Source organism: Panulirus ornatus, chromosome 32 (assembly GCF_036320965.1).
Source record: "Panulirus ornatus isolate Po-2019 chromosome 32, ASM3632096v1, whole genome shotgun sequence".
In the NCBI taxonomy this organism is placed as follows: Eukaryota; Metazoa; Arthropoda; class Malacostraca; order Decapoda; family Palinuridae; genus Panulirus; species Panulirus ornatus.
The window spans coordinates 20,163,080-20,183,279 of NC_092255.1; the positions used below are offsets into that span (position 1 = coordinate 20,163,080).

Sequence of the window (20,200 nt, forward strand, 5' to 3'; positions counted from 1 at the left end):
TCTCTAGCAAATTTTGTTACTACTTTATATATATATATATATATATATATATATATATATATATATATATATATATATATATATATATATATATATATATATATATATATATATATATATATATATATATATCTGACTTTGAATTGATAATCATGAACATAAAATGAAAAAATGAACATCCTAAGATTAACTTTTTTGATTATACATTTGTTAAAATCCATTTCATTGTTAACCGTTTGCCAACATTTTGAACTGCTCTAATAAACCTAAAATCATGCAGTACAGGGATTTTGATTAATGTCATTAGTATGACTCCTGTTAATTGGTATTGAGAAGTAGTGAATGGAAGTAATTTTAGATTTAACTTCAGATTAATTTATTATCCAGGATCCTTCAGAAGACCAAACTTATTATCCAGGTCACTAGATTTGAAGACTATTTTTGTTTATTAGAAAATAGAATGAATTTGCAATTGAGGTTGTTTGTCTCTCCAGTAAGTCATTTTCCATGGATGAAGCAGAGTCATTAATACAGATCCCTCCTATGTACTATTTAGCACTTAGTATGTATAAATAGATTTTTGCTGTAAATGGTAAAGATTGTGGTCACTGGGTCCTGGAAAATTACGGCAGTTTTGCATAAAGAATTATTCTCCCTGCCATGTGCTTCATCTCGTGATCATCTCTCTACCATCACCTTCCCTTAGGTCTCACCACGGCTTCAGGTATGTTTACTTTGGTTTCCTTTCGTGTATCAATTAAGCTTTGACTTTTAATAATCTATAAGTAGTTACAAGTTGAATAGTGTTGAGCTTCTCCCAAAGGTCAAGGGAACAGGGCTTTGGAAAACATTTGTATTTACTTGTTGGATAAGAAGACTTGTAGGTATTCCTCCTCCTTGGCCATTGTCTTCTTTACAGAGTTTGGGAGTAATCTTTTATTTTTGAAGTTTGTTTCAATGAAAACTTGGGAAAGATTATACCATTTCTGTGGAAGACTAGGTAATTTTTGTTTGTAGACATTTGTTTTAGTGTGATATTGCTTTATAATATTGTGTATGTCGGACTAACATTTAGGCCTGTGTTGTAATAGCTTGCTGCCATGGTTACAAAAGAGATAATCATGAGTGAAGTCTGTAGTGTATGTGTTACATGTTTAATACCAGTAAATTATGATTTGATTAAACTTCGTGGCTTAATCTCTTCTACCTTGTTTTCAAGTCGTTAACCATCTTACGGTAACATGTAACTGGCCACAGAAAATCTCTTGTACAAAGTTTTGTAAGTTTTTATGCATATACGGTAACTGTAACCATCATAATGAGAAAGAAGACATGTTAGTGTGATACGGTTGGACATGAAAAGCCAATCCTTAGGACAACTCTTTATGCTTTTTTTTTTTTTTTTTTTTTTTTTTTTTTCTGGGTATCTAAATTTTGAATAATTCTTATCCAGGTATCTCTTTCAAGAGATCTACTTCATGCAGTGTAGGAACTCCTGCGTTTGCTGTGCCTTGTGTTGTTTTACTGGGTAGAATGGAAATGTGCTGGTTGCCATAACTTGTTGAAATGGGGCACTACCACACTTTCTTAGTACTTACCTCCCTTAACCCTTAAATGGCTCCCATCATCACATGACACTCCTCCAGAGAATGTTTTCCATTGTCACATTATTGAAATTTTCCTGTCTTTAAATAACCATTAGACTAATGTACAGTTATTAACCTATATAGTTCTCTTATAATGGTAGGGATTTTGTTGAAAAAACTACTGTCCGTAGTACCCCTTCATCCACCATCTTAGATATATAGCTGTTGACCTGCAGGTCATGTTTAAATGGTATCCCTGTGAAAGATGTGTGAAGTTTGTAAGATGAAGTGGGAAATGAGGAGGAACACATGATAGGTGTTGGTTGTTGAAAAGTGAAATAGGAAAACTGACGAAATAAGCGATTAAGAGGAATTTAGTGGGGTAATGAGGAGACAGAGGTGAAGATCTACATTGTCTAAAGAAAGAACTTCAATAACCTCTTCATAATCTTGGAAATACCTAATCTTGGAAAACAATTGTAAGCATGTATAGTGTAGTCTATATATTTATCTAAATCTCTTGACGCTCACTCCCTTTGGGAACTCCCATCAAGGGGATGGCCACAGCAAAAGTCTCTCCACTTGACCTTTCCCATACATTACTGTCTTGCATACACCATGCTGCACATTTTCTACCATGGTGTGGGAAGGGTAACTTGACAGGTGTGAAAATATGTTAGCATTCATGTAAGCAGGCAGAATATTTTCTTAAATACTTTGTCAAAGACCATTGTACATATGACATTCGCTGGCTTTCTGTTGGTTTTTAAGCTTGTAATGCATTTTGCATCACATAAGATGTATGTGAAGTGTCATGTTATTTCATTCTTGAAGTTCACAAGATGTTTCAGGCATATGAATATTCAGTCAAATTGACTATAAATGTTACAACACATTGTAAAGAACAAAACAGGAATGAAGCACATCTTGAAGTGTTACAAATTAGTGGGGACATAGATATGTTGAGTGGTGGCCCATGTTCCCTCAGAGTTGATGCATGGTAGTGAAGGTCACTTTGGGTCATACTCATTAGATTCATGGTTAGGGAGTTTGTTTGAGGTCTCCGCACTTAGGAAAGTTTGGTGAAGGTAAAGAGTGGGGTCAATTAGGATGCGGTAGAGGATAATTTTGAGTCCTAGCTTGCCCTGTACTTTGATGGTTTATGAAGGGATTATATTCTCTTATCTACATGGCTTCTGTAACCTGTAGTCTAGTAGGGTTGTGGCAGCTTTTCAGTATTATCAAATTTTTAGTAAGATGCTAACGAGTGAGATTTGTTGTGTAGCTATGGGAATACAAGGTCCTTTTTGAAGTTGAAGTATTACGAGTCAGCTAAGTGATGTATTAGTCACACCGATGTGGTTTAAGATTTGAAGTTTACAACCTTCATTTAGGCAGGAGTACTTGTAAAATACATACACAACATAGGTTGACTGTAGTGTAATATCCCAACATCACACTTGGTACCTGCCGTCCAACACTAGTCTCTAGGCTAAGCCAGTGCTTGGCCTAGAAAGATTTGATGTTGGATGGCAGGAACCAAGTGCAATGTTGGGATTTAAATAACTTTAAGTACTGACACCTGGTGAGATTGATTGTCTCCATGAAACATGTTGAATAAAATTGTATGAACTCCTACTGAAGTGCAATTTTGCCTTCATACTGTCATCATGGACAAATGTGATCATCATGTCTAAAAAAGTACTTCTATAGTAAGTAGGGTTACAGATAGTTACAAGGGGACCTAGGCAGACACTAAAGTTATGATAGTGACTGATGAAATTTAACCCAAACAAATGTAGGTAATGAAGATGAGAGTGAAAGAAGACCCCAGAATTACTGCTATCTTGCAGGAATTAGTTTGGATTCAATTTTTGATAAGGAGTCGGGTGTTATCATTCTTAACCAGAGTCCTACTTTATAATAGTAAAGAATACAAACTACCTCTTTTGCAAATATCAGAATAGCTTTCAACTATATGGATTACGAAATGTGTATTTGGCTGGCTGTCCATATCCTACACATGGTCAGAACTGAATTTTCGCTTTACGAGATTGGTGACTGTACCTAAAGAAGCACAGAATTCATAGAAAAGGTCCAAAGGAAGGTGACAAAGATAATACCAGAATTAAGGGTGCTAAGTTAAGGGAAAGGGGAGGCTTTATGTGCCCACATGTAAAAAGAGAGGAGTGAGGGGTGACTTTATGGCAACCTTTGTTCTTAAAACTATTGACTTGAACAGTGAACAGTTTGAGAGATTTGAGGATAGAGCAACTTGAGGACATTACACAAAATTAAACAATAATGTGAAGAAGTATGGGTATAGTGCAAATGTTAGGTGAAAGGAATAGACTGATTAAGGACATGGTTTATGCAGATAGCTTACATAAGTTTGAAATGTAGTATGATTATAGAGAGTGTTTAAGGTGGGACACCACAAGTGTGAAACTCCTTTTCCATACAGTGCAAATAAGTGATTATACACACATACGTATGCCATATATAATTGTGGAAACTTCTTCCCTAAATATAACGTATGGAGACATAAACTGGGAAATCTAGTATAGTAGACACAGTCCATGTTATTGTAGAGTTGGAACACCAGTACTTTACTTCAAATGTAGAGGATAATTTGAAAGAGATGGTAATTCGGGGAAAGATGTACTGTGGAGAAGATGGGGCTGTGTTCCAGCCAGGCAGCATTTGAAAGGCATGATATAGCAAGAACTGAGTACAGTAGGGTAAGAAAAATGGAACAAGAATTTTGCAAAGGATATGGTGGACAAGGCTGGAGATAATGTAAAGCTTTTCAGAAGTTCATAGATTAGATTGACAGTTTGAGCAGCAAATTAGGCATTGGGATTGGGAGGGAAGAGTTCTAAAGGACGTAAAGATATGTAAGGAGCTGTTGACAAGTTTGAGAGAGAGAGAGAGAGAGAGAGAGAGAGAGAGAGAGAGAGAGAGAGAGAGAGAGAGAGAGAGAGAGGAGAGAGGGGGGAAAGTAGTGAGGGTCTTGTATAGGTAAGCTCTTCTGGCTTTCATTATTGGCTGCCTGTCATAGATATTCATAAAGACTTTTATTTGGGGGACTATAAGCCACCCAATCTGGCAGTTCATTCAAAGAATTGAGCACTGGTATTTTTGTTTTCCCCTTCCTTGACTCGACAATTTTAATTGAGGCATCTCATTTTTTTCTCAGCTGATCTCCACTTGAGGAATTGGAGAGTAATTGATAGTTTCAAAACCATTTTAGCTTTAGAACTTTGACTTTTTTTTCCTGGGCTAACCCTGCCACAATGACAAAATCTTGTCATAGGTACTTTTAGGAAGTTACTCTACAATTTTCATCCTAACTTCATTTAGACTTGTTTTAGCAAATCTCTTTGCTCAGGAATTAATTTAAAAGCATTTCTTTTTTATACTTCAGCTTTTTTCATTTGGTGTAGAGAGACCAGGCTTTCATTTTAATTTCCCTGAGGGAGAAAATTAAATCTTATTAAGGCCTGGGGAAAATCTTATTTACATATGTAAATATTTCTTCACCCTAAAATGGCATTTACTTTTGTTGCAGCCTTAGCAGCATGAACTGATGGCTTTAGGTAAGTGGTAACTTGAAGAAAACTTTTTTCAACATCTTTCTCTCGCTATGCTCTTTAATTTTGTATTTATATCCTCTCGTACCTTTGTGCATGACGATTTATGAACCCAAGAAACTAGTAACCACTTTTTTTTTTTAATTTCTTGCAAAATATGTCTTTTAGGTTATTCCCCTATATATTTCTTTCTTATTTGATTTATGACTTTATAAAATGCACTATGGGCACAAAAGTACCATAGAATATCCTGACATTTTATTAACCCCTTTATATATATCATGAAAAGGTGCGCTTTTTTTGTATGAAATAAGACTTAACTGTCCCTAGTTTAGGTAACCCATTATTTGCAAAGTTAGCCAATTTTAAGTGCAATGCATTTACAACATTGTTTATATCATTAGGTGCCCAAAACAACTGAACCATTAATTTATTTTTTCCTTCTTCTTGGTTGAGTCTTCCTCGTTTGGCAAAACATTTTATTCGCCAAGTAGGTCCATCCTGAGTTTGGGTGTCATGGGTGAGGTGGTGGGTGCAACAGGCTACAGTGTACATGATGCATGACACTGGGCTCTGTATCTGTAGTGAGTCCATCGAGAAGGTGCACACCACCCACTGTTGGCTAGCAGGTTACTTGTGCTTCCAGGCAGCTCTTATCACTTTAACTTCATATAGGTTGTCATTCATGGTTAGCCAACAGTGTGTGAAATTCAGCTTGTGGCGGAAAAGCACATTTTCTCATTAAAGACAATAGCTCCCTACTGGGTTTACCTCGACTTAGGTCTGTAGCAGTGAAATGATGAAAGAAAAAGGATTATTTTATACACAATATACTTTTCTTTTTTCTTTTAAACTATTCGCCATTTCCCGCGTTAGTGAGGTAGCGTTAAGAACAGAGGACTGGGCCTTTTTTGGAATATCCTCACCTGGCCCCCTCTGTTTCTTCTTTTGGAAAAATTAAAAAAAAAAACGAGAGGGGAGGATTTCCAGCACCCCGCTCCCTCCCCTTTTAGTCGCCTTCTATGACACGCAGGGAATACGTGGGAAGTATTCTTAATCCCCTATCCCCAGGGATAACACAATATACATGATTATTTATTTTTTCCTCGTATAGTAATTACTTGGCCTTACCTGTTGTAATTCAAGCCTGTACCCTAATTTTATACTGTTGTCATTGCAAAACATTACAAATGAAAAGTTACAAATTGATGTGCTTTAAAAGTACTAATTTCCATCTTTTGTAACTGATTTTTATGATTAGAAAATTCCTGTTATGTCATCTGGTTGTCCCACGTTTGAATCTTTTGAAGAACAGCTCTTTCCTGACAGTCAAATAAGTTTAAAAATTTACAGGATGTGATCATCACCCCCATATTTTTTCTTTTATTTTGCATTGATGTATAGTCTATAAACTCTCTCTATTGTATTCGTTTAACATCCACTATTTTTCCCTTTACAACCCTCAAAGTTTACATTTTTCAAGTTGTTTGAAATGTGTGTGTAACCTAACAATTTCAAAGATATTCTTATAACAATATGAAATGAAATCACTTTGAAGTGTTTTCATCCACAACCTTCACCATAATTATGTGAAGAAGTATTGTAGGTGTCACAGCATAATCTGCTAAAAAGTGCATGTGTCAATTGAAATCCCTCTGCATGCTTTATTTTTTACCTACCCCAAAATATCAGGTTTTATGTTATGTAAAAAAAATTTTTTTGCTCTAATCAATCATTCGCTGATAATTTTTCTTAGTGTTGTCAAGATCAGGCAGGCACAGTAACAATGCCATTTTTTTTTTTTTTTTTTTTTTTTTTCACTGGGAAACTGCTGCCTTGGTGTGGGGAACTTTTGGTGCTTAAAGGTGTCTGTGTCCATAAGTTAGATCTCCATTCATTATACAGATCATGATTGTCAAATAATTCAGGATCTTCTGCCTGGTCCTCTAAATTTAAATAAAGTCTGCTCAGTTTCCTCCCTAGAAAACTGGAAATGTATTCTCACCATTATGGGTGGAGTATGACTTGACCATAGGGAAAATTTGTTTTGCCTCGGCCACCATCTAGGCTTGGTGCATAGCAACGAAATTGAGGTGTGAAACGTGATACATGATTATCAGTTTAGAGATGTGATTCAGCTTGCATAAATGTCTAACTGTTGGAATTAAGTGATTAATTCTAGTGCCATCCTAGTTGCCTTCTGGACATTTTCTACTTATTTTTGGTTTTAAGTGCAGTGACGTAATTTGAGGAGTTTGTATTAGTTTTACCCTAATACATGATAGGAGCAGTCTGTTGATTTTCTTTGCCATGTACTTGAATGTATTTCTAATGCTATATTGGCCGGCAGAGAGTTTTGTCTCCTTTACAGTCTCTCTCTCTCTCTCTCTCTCTCTCTCTCTCTCTCTCTCTCTCTCTCTCTCTCTCAATTGATATATAGAGAATTATGAACTACTAAAAGAAAAGGCAAGGGAAAGTATTTGTGAATTTTGGAGGAAGTGGAAAAACCTATCTTTTAAAATGTGCCAGGTCATAATTGTTGGGAAAGACATCAGAAGGTAGAAAGTTCCAAAGCTTTGAGGTGTAGGGAAAGACATGATTATCAAAATGGCCCACCTTTGAGTTTCCAACAGCCAGGCAGTAACCATGTGATGCAGCAGCTTGCCAAGTATTGTTTGGTCTAGCTAGTGGTGGTGGTACACAAGCAGCCAGGTCTTAGGAGCAAAAACCAAAGTAATACCTATAGAAGAGAGAAAGTGAACCAACATTGCAGCGTAAGGCAAGAGGGTCAGGTTTGGAAGTTACCTGGGATAGTTCTTAAGATGGACTGTTTTTGACTTGCCTCTGTAAGGATGCAATGCAGAGTTGGAACTTCATGCAAGGATGAATCAGTCCTTTATATAAACGAACAACTGTTCAGGAGGAAACAAGTCTAGACATCTAAACAGACCACCCAGTTTCTTAGAGGCAGACATAGCTGTTCCCGTAAAGTGGGGTTTCCAAGAAAGGATGGATGTTGCAGTAGTATCAGTTATGTTCATTATGTCGAGGTGGAATTACAGACCTGTCAAAGGAAAGGCGAGAGTTGAGAGTTTTCGATAGGGATATGGGTAGAAATTGGGTGTTGGAGGCATTGAACTATATTGAATTTCATTCACCTCACTGGGATATCCTGTCCAAGTCTTGAGTTTATTGGAAAAGCTGTGTCAAGATAGTGACATAAGGGGCAAAATTGAAGGATGTGGATGATTGCGGTATTGAGTCGTCAGCAGACGAGTGTATCTGATTATTTGTGGAGGAGAGGAAGTCATTGAAGAAGAGTGTAGGCGACAGGCCAGAACCTGAGGGATAACCACTGTTGGAGAATGGGGGAAGGCTGATCCATCACCAACCACCAAGATAGGTTGGCTGGAGAGGAAGCTAGACATGCAGCAAAGTGTGAGAGGAGAGCTTAGAAATGAGATCCTGAGTATTTCTCCCGTCAAAAGCTTTTGATTTCTCAAGGGCAACTACCCAGAATCTTTCAGGGATGACCACTTTAGTAAGAGGGGAAAGAATACAACCTGTGGATCTCACCTTACAAAATATATGTTAGTGTTCCTAGAGAAGATGGATTCAAGATGTCTCAGGATATGGGAGTTGAAGATGGATTTAAAGACTTTGGAAATGGTAGACATCAAATCAGTAAGACAATAGTTAGAGATGTCAGAATGGTCACTCTTCTTAGGAAAGGGATGGATTAATGTCTGCTTCCGGGGAGAAGGAAAAGTTTTGATTTTTAAACAGAAAGGGAACTGATGAGCAGTCACAGGTGCAAGCTCAGAGGCATACTCTTCGAGTACACTGGGATGGATGCCATCAGGACCATCAGCCTTGCTTGTGTCTAGAAAAAGAATTGCTGTTTGAACAGTCCGAAAAGAGATAAGGACCATCAGCCATGCTTGTGTCTAGAGAAAGAATTGCTGTTTGGACAGTCCAAAAAGAGATGAGAGAATAATTATCCAAGGAAAGTTAGAAAAGTTATTCAAGTTCTTCCAGTCAGCTTTGTTGAGGTGCCATTATTTACATTTAGAAGGGGATGTTGGAGGGCAAGGTGCCATAAAGATCACATCTTTATGAATGTTTGCCCATAAAGATCGCATATTTATGAATGTGTGACCAGATGAATCGGTTGGGGGCAAGATTGTGCCATTACAGAGGGATGTACCACAGGTGAAAAACAGATACAGAATATCAGGAGAGTGGTCACAGGGGTTGGGAATGTGGAAGGGTGGGAAATGAATTTGCTCTAAATCATTGAGAATGGAGAATGTGAGGATTTCAATCCTTCCATCATACATAAGTGAGGAATTCAGCCATTCCCTTGGGTGAACATTGAAATCACTGAGGTAGAGGATCTACTTACAATATTGAGTTGGATTCATCTCGTATACAGTTTCTTAAAGCTTATTTCCAACTAGATTTTTGTATTGAGGCCTTCTTTAACTGTGTCCCATGTCATTATTCTGCACTTGGGTAGAATTTCATCGACCATGTATCGGACCATTTTTGGGATATGTATCGGGTCTCTTGCAAGTCATTTTTTGAGTGTTTATCAGAAAATCTGTATCGCTGAATTTATTAAAAAAAAAAAATGCAAAGAATTAAGATCCTCTCACAAAGATTCTTTTGAGATCAAAGGAATGCTTGCTGAAGAGTGGAAAATAAATAAAATGAATGATTAATCTATGCTGGATGATTAATCTATGTTGGTCCGGCCATAGTAGAGTGTTGAAGGGGGTATCTTGGTGCTGCCAAGCTGACTGTTAGTATGTTAGTATATTGTAGGGCTAGAAAGGAGGAGTTATAGGAGAGGGGGTGATGGATATTGTATTGCAAGAGACAAGTGATGGAGTAGTGAGCACCAGAGGTGGAGTTGCTCAGTTATTCTGTGTTGTCCCTGTTGTTTACATACACCTTATTGCTGATTTGTGCATTCTTATCTAATGTTGGAAAGCTTCATGCTTTTGTATTAGAAATGTATTGAGTAAACTTAAAAACAAGAAAAGCAAAATAGTCATTCTTTGGTTGGCATTGTACACACACTGAAACCCATTCTTGTTTGTAGATTGCTGTCTTTAAGCTGTATCATCACTAATGTAGATGTTTGTGTTGATAGTATTAAGGGTATTTTAAGGTAATTATAATAGATGCTCCTCTCATATTTTAAGTGAGATTTGAAAATGCTTCGCTAGAGTTGCCCTCTGCTGGTGGTCCGTTAAGGGTGAGGAACTAAAGGCTAAGAAGCGGCGCTGGAAGTCACCAGTTATGGAGACTTTTGCCATGGCCACCCCCTTGAGGGAGTTCCCAAAGGGAAGAGGTGTCAGATATTGATAAATTGATCACCATTTTTGTTGATTCCAGTAATTTGGAATCATTCATAGAATTCTGTTGAATTTTGAACTTCCCAATTGCAGACAATATTGTTCGATAACAGTAGTGTGTGTGATAAGTATGATGTTCGTGTTGAAAATATGTTTCGTGTCCATGTGCTCTCTTTGGATCATTTATTGAATTACTGTAACAATATGTTGCTTATCTAACTGCATGGAAACTTTAGTCGAGTAGCAGTTTATCTTCTGGTATTTTAGGAAAGTGCCCTTTTCAGAAATGTCAGAAGCTCCCTTTGCATAATGACATCTGTTTACTTCACATGAATGTTTACACCAAAATTATTGAGATTGTTGGAAAGTGTGGAATATGTGAATGGATTCAAGTGTAAGTCTTGTGTGTTTAAGGAAGTCAGCTAAACCAAACAAACGATTTTAGCAAGGTTAGCATGCTGCTTTAAGCACAGCCACTTAGTCTTGCATTTTTTAGTATGTTAGTGTTAAATGTTTAAGATTGTTGTATTACGCTTAATTTGTCTTTGCATGAGTTTTCATCTTGCATGGTAAAATGGCATTTAGATAAAGAAATGGGGAAAGTGTTAAAGCACATGTAGTGGCTATAGGTAGGTTTTTGCATGAAAAAGTTCATTGAAATGTAATTGTAACTAAAAGATATTTGAATATCATTCTTGTTCCATTTATATTTTCAGTTTTAGTTTGTAAGAATTTGTTTTAAGTAAACTCTTTAATTTGATCACATTACTTGTTTCACAACATACACCATTCTTTACAACTTCAATAAATTTAGACCATTACAAAATCCAGATGTACCAATTTACTATAAAACAATTTTATGAGCTTCAGAAGAATTCTTTATCATTTTCTCCATAAACGCACAATCTCTATTTGTCATATGTGACACTTGACAGCACTTAACATGCACGGCTCATTCTTCATAACTCTAGATTTTCCTGTAGTGAGCACTATGTGCTAGCCCTGCCTTTTAGGAAAATGGCATGAGCAGCAGATAGAAGTATTTGGTAGGATTAACATTTAGGCAGGAGCATTATTTAGAAACATTAGGTAAAAATAGGTGGTAGGATCATTAGATAGTAGTAATTAGGAACATTAGGAAGGAGCCTCTGCAAATATTGTGCTAGACTTGCCCTTTGCTTGTTGCCTGTTAAGGGTGAGGCTTTAGTACTAAAGGCTAAGAAGCGGCACTGCGAACTTCTTTGGTTATGGAGACTTTGTTGCTGTGGCTACACCTTTGAGGGAGTTCCAGTTGGAACGGGTGTCCAAGATAGAAGAATTTGGAAAGATGAGAGTATTATGTAACACTACTTTGGTGCAAATTTTCATAAACTCCATATTAGATATGTATTATAAATAAATGAGTGCGAAAGGAGGAAGTTGAGAGTAAATGTGAATAAAAGCAAGGTTATTAGGTTTAGCAGGGTTGAGGGATAAGTTAGTAGGGATGTTTGTTGGAGTGGAGAAAAATTAGAAGAACTGAAGAATTTAGATGTGTAGGAGTGGACTTTGCAGCGAATGGAGCCATGGAAGCAGAATTGAGTCATAGCGTGTGGAAGGGGGCAAAGGTCCTAGGAGCAATGAAGAATGTGTGGAAAGAGAGAATATTATCTCGGAGAGCAAAAATGGGCATGTTTGAAGGAATTTTAGTTATAACAATATTAGATAGTTGAGACATGGGCTAAAGCTGAGGTTGTGCAGAGGAGGGTGAATGTCTTGGAAATGAAATGTTTGTGGACAGTATGTTGGGTGAGGTGGTTTGATTAAGTAATGGAAAGGTAAGAGATGTGCAGTGATAAAAAGTGTGGTTGAGAGAGCATTAGAGGTTGTATTGAAATGGTTTAGACGTGAGAGAGTGGGAGGAAAGGTTGACAAAGAGGATATATGTCAGAAGTGGAGGGAACAAGAAGTGGGAGACCAAATTTGAGGTGGAAGATGGAGTAAAGATTTTGAGTGATTGGGACCTGTGTGTGTAGGAGGGTGAGAGGCTTTCAAGGAAAATAGTGAATTGGAATGATGTGTATTGGGGTCAACGTGCTGTCACTGAACTGAAGCAGGGCATGTGAAATGTCTGGGGTAAACCATGGAAAGGTTTGTTGATCCTGGATGTGGATAGGGAGCTGTGGTTTTGATTCATTACACTTGACAACTAGAGACCGAGTGTGAGCGAACGTGGCCTTTTTTGTCCATATTCCTGGTGCTACCTTGCTGACGCAGAGGGTGGCAATTCCATTGCCTGTAGGGCGGGGTGTTCTCAGGAATGGATGAAGACAAGCATGAATATGTACATGTGTATATATGTATATGTATGTACACACCTTGACATTGCATTATGCGTGGGGGAGCCAGTTGATAAGATAAACTATTTTCTAGTTATGTACAGTTTTGATAGAAGATTTGCTTCCCTTATCTCTCTACATTCTTGAGGTATAAGTTTGTTGAGTATTCCTGGTAAATTATATGGGAGGGTATTGATTGAGAGGGTGAAGGCATGTACAGAGCATCAGATTGGGGAAGAGCAGTGTGATTTCAGAAGTGGTAGAGGATGTGTGGATCAGGTGTTTGCTTTGAAGAATGTATGTGAGAAAAACTTAGAAAAGCAAATGGATTTGTATGTAGCATTTATGGATCTGGAGAAGGCATATGAGTTGATAGAGATGCTCTGTGGAAGGTATTAAGAATATATGGTGTGGGAGGCAAGTTGTTAGAAGCAGTGAAAAGTTTTTATCAAGGATGTAAGGCATGTGTACGTGTAGGAAGAGAGGAAAGTGATTGGTTCTCAGTGAATGTAGGTTTGCGGCAGGGGTGTGTGATGTCTCCATGGTTGTTTAATTTGTTTATGGATGGGGTTGTTAGGGAGGTGAATGCAAGAGTTTTGGAAAGAGGGGCAAATATGAAGTCTGTTGGGGATGAGAGAGCTTGGGAAGTGAGTCAGTTGTTGTTCGCTGATGATACAGCGCTGGTGGCTGATTCATGTGAGAAACTGCAGAAGCTGGTGACTGAGTTTGGTAAAGTGTGTGAAAGAAGAAAGTTAAGAGTAAATGTGAATAAGAGCAAGGTTATTAGGTACAGTAGGGTTGAGGGTCAAGTCAATTGGGAGGTAAGTTTGAATGGAGAAAAACTGGAGGAAGTGAAGTGTTTTAGATATCTGGGAGTGGATCTGGCAGCGGATGGAACCATGGAAGCGGAAGTGGATCATAGGGTGGGGGAGGGGGCGAAAATTCTGGGAGCCTTGAAGAATGTTTGGAAGTCGAGAACATTATCTCGGAAAGCAAAAATGGGTATGTTTGAAGGAATAGTGGTTCCAACAATGTTGTATGGTTGCGAGGCGTGGGCTATGGATAGAGTTGTGCGCAGGAGGATGGATGTGCTGGAAATGAGATGTTTGAGGACAATGTGTGGTGTGAGGTGGTTTGATCGAGTAAGTAACGTAAGGGTAAGAGAGATGTGTGGAAATAAAAAGAGCGTGGTTTAGAGAGCAGAAGAGGGTGTTTTGAAATGGTTTGGGCACATGGAGAGAATGAGTGAGGAAAGATTGACCAAGAGGATATATGTGTCGGAGGTGGAGGGAACGAGGAGAAGTGGGAGACCAAATTTTAGGTGGAAAGATGGAGTGAAAAAGATTTTGTGTGATCGGGGCCTGAACATGCAGGAGGGTGAAGGGAGGGCAAGGAATAGAGTGAATTGGATCGATGTGGTATACCGGGGTTGACGTGCTGTCAGTGAATTGAATCAGGGCATGTGAAGCGTCTGGGGTAAACCATGGAAAGCTGTGTAGGTATGTATATTTGCGTGTGTGAACGTATGTATATACATGTGTATGGGGGTGGGTTGGGCCATTTCTTTCGTCTGTTTCCTTGCGCTACCTCGCAAACGCGGGAGACCGCAAAAAAAAAAAAAATCTCTCTACATTCTTGAAGGTGTGAAGGCACCGATTCTACCAAGTTTTTGAGAAGCTCTGGAACCAAATTGTGCCACTCTTCATGAATGGCCGCCTCAAGCTTGGGGACACTGCTTATGTCTTTCCCTGAAAGTTGGGACTTGATGATGCTCTACAAGTTTCTTATCGGATTGATATCTGGACTGTTTCTAGGACAATCGTTGATGAAGTCAGTTCTATAGTTGATAAGCCACTGCTTCAGATTTTGCCATATGGCAAGGAGTGCCATCCTGCATTGAACACATCTGCATGGCATTTTTGAAAACATTGGTAAATAGTCCATCAATAGCTCGAGGTAGTTGTGCTGATTCATGGTTTGATTTTTAGGCAGTATAACAAGGTCACTATTTCCATAAACAACCCCAAACCATAAGAGAATCAGGGTAATTAACACCACTGAAATATTTGGGATTGAGAGGGTCACTCCTGGAATGCCGATAAGCTTGCCAACTCTGTTCCCAGTTGCAGAAATTGTGGTTTCGTCGCTCCATAGAATGTGCTTCCAATTGGTCTTTTCCCACAGAAGTTATGTCTTAGTAAATGCAACCCTAGGCTGCCTCTGCATAAAGGTGAGGAGGGGCTTCTTTTGGGCTTGATGGCAGATGAAGTGCTGGTCATCGTGGATGTGCCGTGGATGTGCCGATGAATGGTCCTTGCTGACTCTTCACTAATCAGTCTTCTGTTCTTTTAATTCCTGTGCTGACAAACATGGATTAGCTTCTAGCTGACACTCCAGGATGGTTAGTGTGCTTGGTGAAGTTTTCTGAGCCTTTCCAGGTCTTCCCTTGTGCGCTGGTATTTCCTTAACTCTGCTGTTGCAAAATCTTTTTGTCCATACCTGAATTGATACACTCCTCAGTATTTCCCTTACTGGCCCCTATGCCTTGTAAAGACTAATACTTGATGCCATTTGCTCTTTTGTAGAGTCCTTTCTCTTCCCCATTGTGGCTAGAGAGCATGAAAACCTTCGGCAGTAGGGTATCAGATGGGGACAAACTCGGGTAGACCATTAACATTCATCAACTTGCTACTAATGCTGAAAGACTACTTGCAGTTGTTTCCCTGGGCATGCTCGTAGCACCTCCCCTCTCATCCCTTCCTGGTGCTAGATAACTAGAGAAGCTTCAGTGGTTTGGCTGTGAAGATAGCCATAATTGGTCATAGGATTATGCACTGTCCTCTCGTACATAATGCAATGTCGAGGTATGTATATGTACGTGTGTGTATATATGAGGTATGTATATGTACGTGTGTGTATATATGGGTGTATATGAATGGATGGGTCTGTTTCCTGTGCAAACTGCAATCAAGTATAATAATAAAGAATATGTATTGGGAGATGGGCAGACTAGAAAGGATAGTGAATGGTGGGATGAAGAAGTAAAGATGCTTGTGAAAAAGAAAAGAGGCAGTTTAACAGTACTCTTTGGGAGAGTGTAAATAATTGTAAATTATCGTAAATAATTGCAAAAAGCAGTAACAACATTATGATGTTCCTTAGATTTACTCATTACTATGATTCTGACATTTAATCTTGAAAATTCAGCACAACCCTTCATCACCAAATAACAGTGGTAGACTGCAGTTATTCAGCACATCTCCAGCACAAACGTTCATCTTACCATCTTTGATGTACCATTTTTCTAAAAATCACAGTACTGAATTGCATCTGTTCTACAACTAACCTTACCACGTTCAGTATTCTGGAACTTATTCCACTGTAAGATCTTCAGTATTATTTAACACTGTAGTCACACTGCTTTCTTGATACTATAACAGTTAGCATTTTTTCAGTACTTCATCAGCAGTTCAGCATTGCAAGACCATTACTATTGCTCTATTTTTTCTATTATTATTATACTTTATCGCTGTCTCCTGCGTTAGCGAGGTATTGCAAGGAAACAGATGAAAGAATGGCCCAACCCACCCACATACACATGTATATACATACACGTCCACACATGCACATATACATACTTATACATTTCAACATGTACATATGTATACATACACACACATATATATATGTGGGATAGGGGAGAAAGAATACTTCCCACGTATTCCCTGCGTGTCGTAGAAGGCGACTAAAAGGGGAGGGAGCGGGTGGCTGGAAATCCTCCCCTCTCGTTTTTTTTTAATTTTCCAAAAGAAGGAACAGAGAAGGGGGCCAGGTGAGGATTTTCCCTCTAAGGCCCAGTCCTCTGTTCTTAATGCTACCTCGCAAATGCGGGAAATGGCGAATCGTATGAAAAAAAAAAAAAAAAAACATATATATATATATTCTTTCTTTTCTTTCATACTATTCTCCATTTCCCGCCTCAGCGAGGTAACGTTAAGAACAGAGGACTGGGCTCTGAGGGAATATTCTCACCTGGCCCCCTTCTCTGTTCCTTCCTATGGGGGGAAAAAAAAAAAAAAAGAGGGGAAGATTTCCAGCCCCCCGCTCCCTTCCCTTTTAGTCGCCTTCTACGACATGCAGGGAATACGTGGGAAGTATTCTTTCTCCCCTATATATATATATATTTCATACTATTCGCCATTTCCCGCGATAGCGAGGTAGCGAAATATATATATTATATATATATATATATTTATATATGTATATATATATATATATATATATATATATATATACATACATACATACACATGTACATAATTCATATTTGCCACCTTTATTCATTCCTGTTACCACCCTGCCACACATGAAATGACCCCCCCCCCCCCCCCCCCCCCCCCCCCCCAAAAAAAAAAAAAAAAAAAAAAAAAAAAAAAAAAAAAAAAACCACGCATGCTCGAGGTACCGCTAGGAAAAGACGACAAAGGCCACATTCATTCACACTCAGTCTCTAGCTTTCATGTATAATGCACTGAAACCACAGCTCCCTTTCCACATCCAGACCCCACAAAACTTTACATGGTTTACCCCAGACACTTCACATGCCCTGGTTCAATCCATTGACAGCACATCGACTGCGGTATACCACATCATTCCAATTCACTCTATTCCTTGCACGCCTTTCACCCTCCTGCATGTTCAGTTCCCGATCGCTCAAAATCTTTTTCACTCCATCTTTCCACCTCCAGTTTGGTCTCCCACTTCATCTCGTTCCCTCCACCTCTGACACGCATATCCTCTTTGTCAATCTTTCCTCACTCATTCTCTCCCTGAGCGAAATCTAAACATCATTTGCTGTCTAGAATATAATTGTTTGAAGCCCTTGTGTGAATGATAATGGTAGGGTATTTATTTTGTTAGTATTATTATTGTAGGGTATTTATTTTGTTAGTATTATTATTGTAGGGTATTTATTTTGTTAGTATTATTGTTGGTAGTTTTTAAGCAGCCACCAACCATGGAGGTATATTACTGGTACTACCCGCCAAGGTATTAGGAGGGTTAGTGATGCATGCCTAGTGAGCCAGCACTTAATTGAATGTCAAGTTGCACTTCTCTGACCCAGGTAACTGTCTGTCTGTCTGTCTCACACACTCGTGGACTGCTGGTGTTCTGTCTACAAACATACAATCTCCCCTTGTCATACACATTTGACACCACTTGCACAGTTTATTCTTTATAATTATTTTCTTGTGGTAAGTGCTATGCCCATGCTATGATAAGGCCATCATGCATCAGGATTTATTTTAGAACAAGTCTAATTATTTGCTTGATGTATGTGGTGAGTGCTATCCACTACCCCTGCCTTTTGGCAAAATGGTAGGAGCAATAGATAGAAGTAGTTGGTAGGAACATTAGACAAGGAGCATTAGGTAGAGAAATTAGATTGAATTAGTAGGTTAGAACATTAGTTTGAATTAGTAGGTTGGAACATTAGGTTGTGGTGGGTTGGAACATTAGGTTGAATTAGTAGTGGGTTGGAAGATAAGGTTGAATTAGTAGTGGGTTGGAAGATAATGTTGAATTAGTAGTGGGTTGGAAGATAAGGTTGAATTAGTAGTGGGTTGGAACATAAGGTTGAATTAGGTAGTTCGAACATTAGGTTGTAGTAGTGGGTTGGAACATAGGTTGAAGTAGTAGTGGGTTGGAACATGAGGTAGAAGTAGTAGTGGGTTAGAACTTTTAGTAGGAGACTTTGGAAACCCTATGCTAGAGTTGTTCTCTTCCAGTGGCATGTTAAGGTTGAGGTTCTAAAGGCTAAGATGCTGCAATAGAGTTCACCAGTTATGTTGACACTTTAGGCTGTGGTGTCCTTGGAGTTCCCACAGGGAATGGGCATCAGAGATAGATCGATAGATTATTGTTAAACAGAGGCTTAAGTATGTTTTGTACCTGGTAAGTTTGATGGGATAGTGTGATTGTGAGGGTAATGATATGCTCAGAAAATGACTGGGGAGGAGGAGGGTGGCTTCAGAAAAGGTAGATGATATGTGGTCCGGGTATTTGCTTTGAAGAGTTTGAGAAATCTTTGGAGAAATAATGACTTGATATGGGGCACTACAAATCTGGAGAAACTTTATGATAGGATTAGCAGAGGCCACTTGGAAGGTGCCCAATGTATGGGGTAAATGGAAGATATTGACTGCAGTGAGGAGTTTTTAGACGCTTAGTCATGTGTTAGGAGGATGAATAGTTCTTGTTGAAAGCGAGTCTTCTTCAAAGATGTGTGATTTCTCTGTGGCTGTTTAATGTGTAAATAGATAGGGTGGTGAGTTAGGTGAATGTAAGGGTTTTAGAAAGAGGGGCAGGCATGCAGCATATTTGGGAATGGAGTGGGAAGGCCTTGGAGATAAATCCATTGCTGTATGTGGATGACGAGGTTACAAACTTGAAATTCCAGAAGCTGGTGACAGTTTTAGTGCATGTATGTGTCTGTGTGAAAGGAAAATGTTGAGGGTGAATTTGAGCATAATTAGGGTGATGTGATAAAACCAAGATGACACAGGATAGATGGCAAAGGTGGGTATATATGAGGATATATTTCCAAGGGGAGGATGCTATTTCCTGTGTGGCGGGGTAGTATTGACAGTATTGGATGAAGGCAAACAAGTATGAATATGTTCATGTGTGTATATGCATGTGTATGTATATGTATATATATGTTATGTATATGTGCATGTAGGTGTTTATGTATATATGTGTATATGAGTGGATGGGCCATTCTTCGTATGTCTTCTGATGCCATAAAAAAGGATATTTCCAAGGGTGTTGTAAGAATGATAGTTTTGGGCACTGAATGCAGAAGAAAGAAGGTGGATGCCTGAGGACAGTATGTGGTGTTAAATGCAGTGAATGCGTAAGAAATGACTGGGTAAGTCAGAAGTGTGATAGCAAGCAGAAAATGAAAGAGAGCTAATTAGGGTGTGCTGAAATGGTTTGGATGTATGGAAAGGATAAGTGAAGAGAGACTTAAGAGGTTGTACTCTTTATGGAAAAAACATAATCCAGTTATCAGAGTTTAAAATAAGGCTGGTGTATCGGGTTTTATTTTGGAAACAAATCGAATTACTCGCTGACATTGGGATATTGTTTCACAGCATGGTGCGGTCTTCGAAGTCGGATAACATGACTTGCGGCCTCAGTTGCCCATGGTATTGAGAATGGAGGGATTTGACTTTTGCTCCCTAAATACTTTCCAGACAATATTTTCATCCTCCAGTAATGAACTATGGGTCCTGAGAAATTGTCGTAGGAAGAAAAGGGCATATTCTTGTTTGGGA

The 20,200-nt window shown here is 38.6% G+C and overlaps 1 protein-coding gene across 6 annotated transcripts in view; it reads left to right on the forward strand.

Annotated features, from left to right (window-relative positions):
- Positions 1 to 20,200, forward strand: part of LOC139759138 (uncharacterized) — a 90,325-nt gene that overhangs the window by 57,649 nt on the left and 12,476 nt on the right. Inside the window, exon 7 of one of the 6 annotated variants that reach the window (XM_071681135.1) lies at positions 707 to 724. The exons of 4 other annotated variants lie outside the window; for them this stretch is intronic. Coding sequence is in view for 1 of the 2 variants with exons in the window: in XM_071681131.1 (XP_071537232.1) it covers positions 5,158 to 5,176 (19 nt within the window). In the remaining variant the exon portion in view is untranslated. Of the gene's footprint in view, positions 1 to 706; positions 725 to 5,157; positions 5,186 to 20,200 lie in introns of all 6 variants that reach the window. One more of the 6 variants, XM_071681131.1, reaches the window with a different exon arrangement.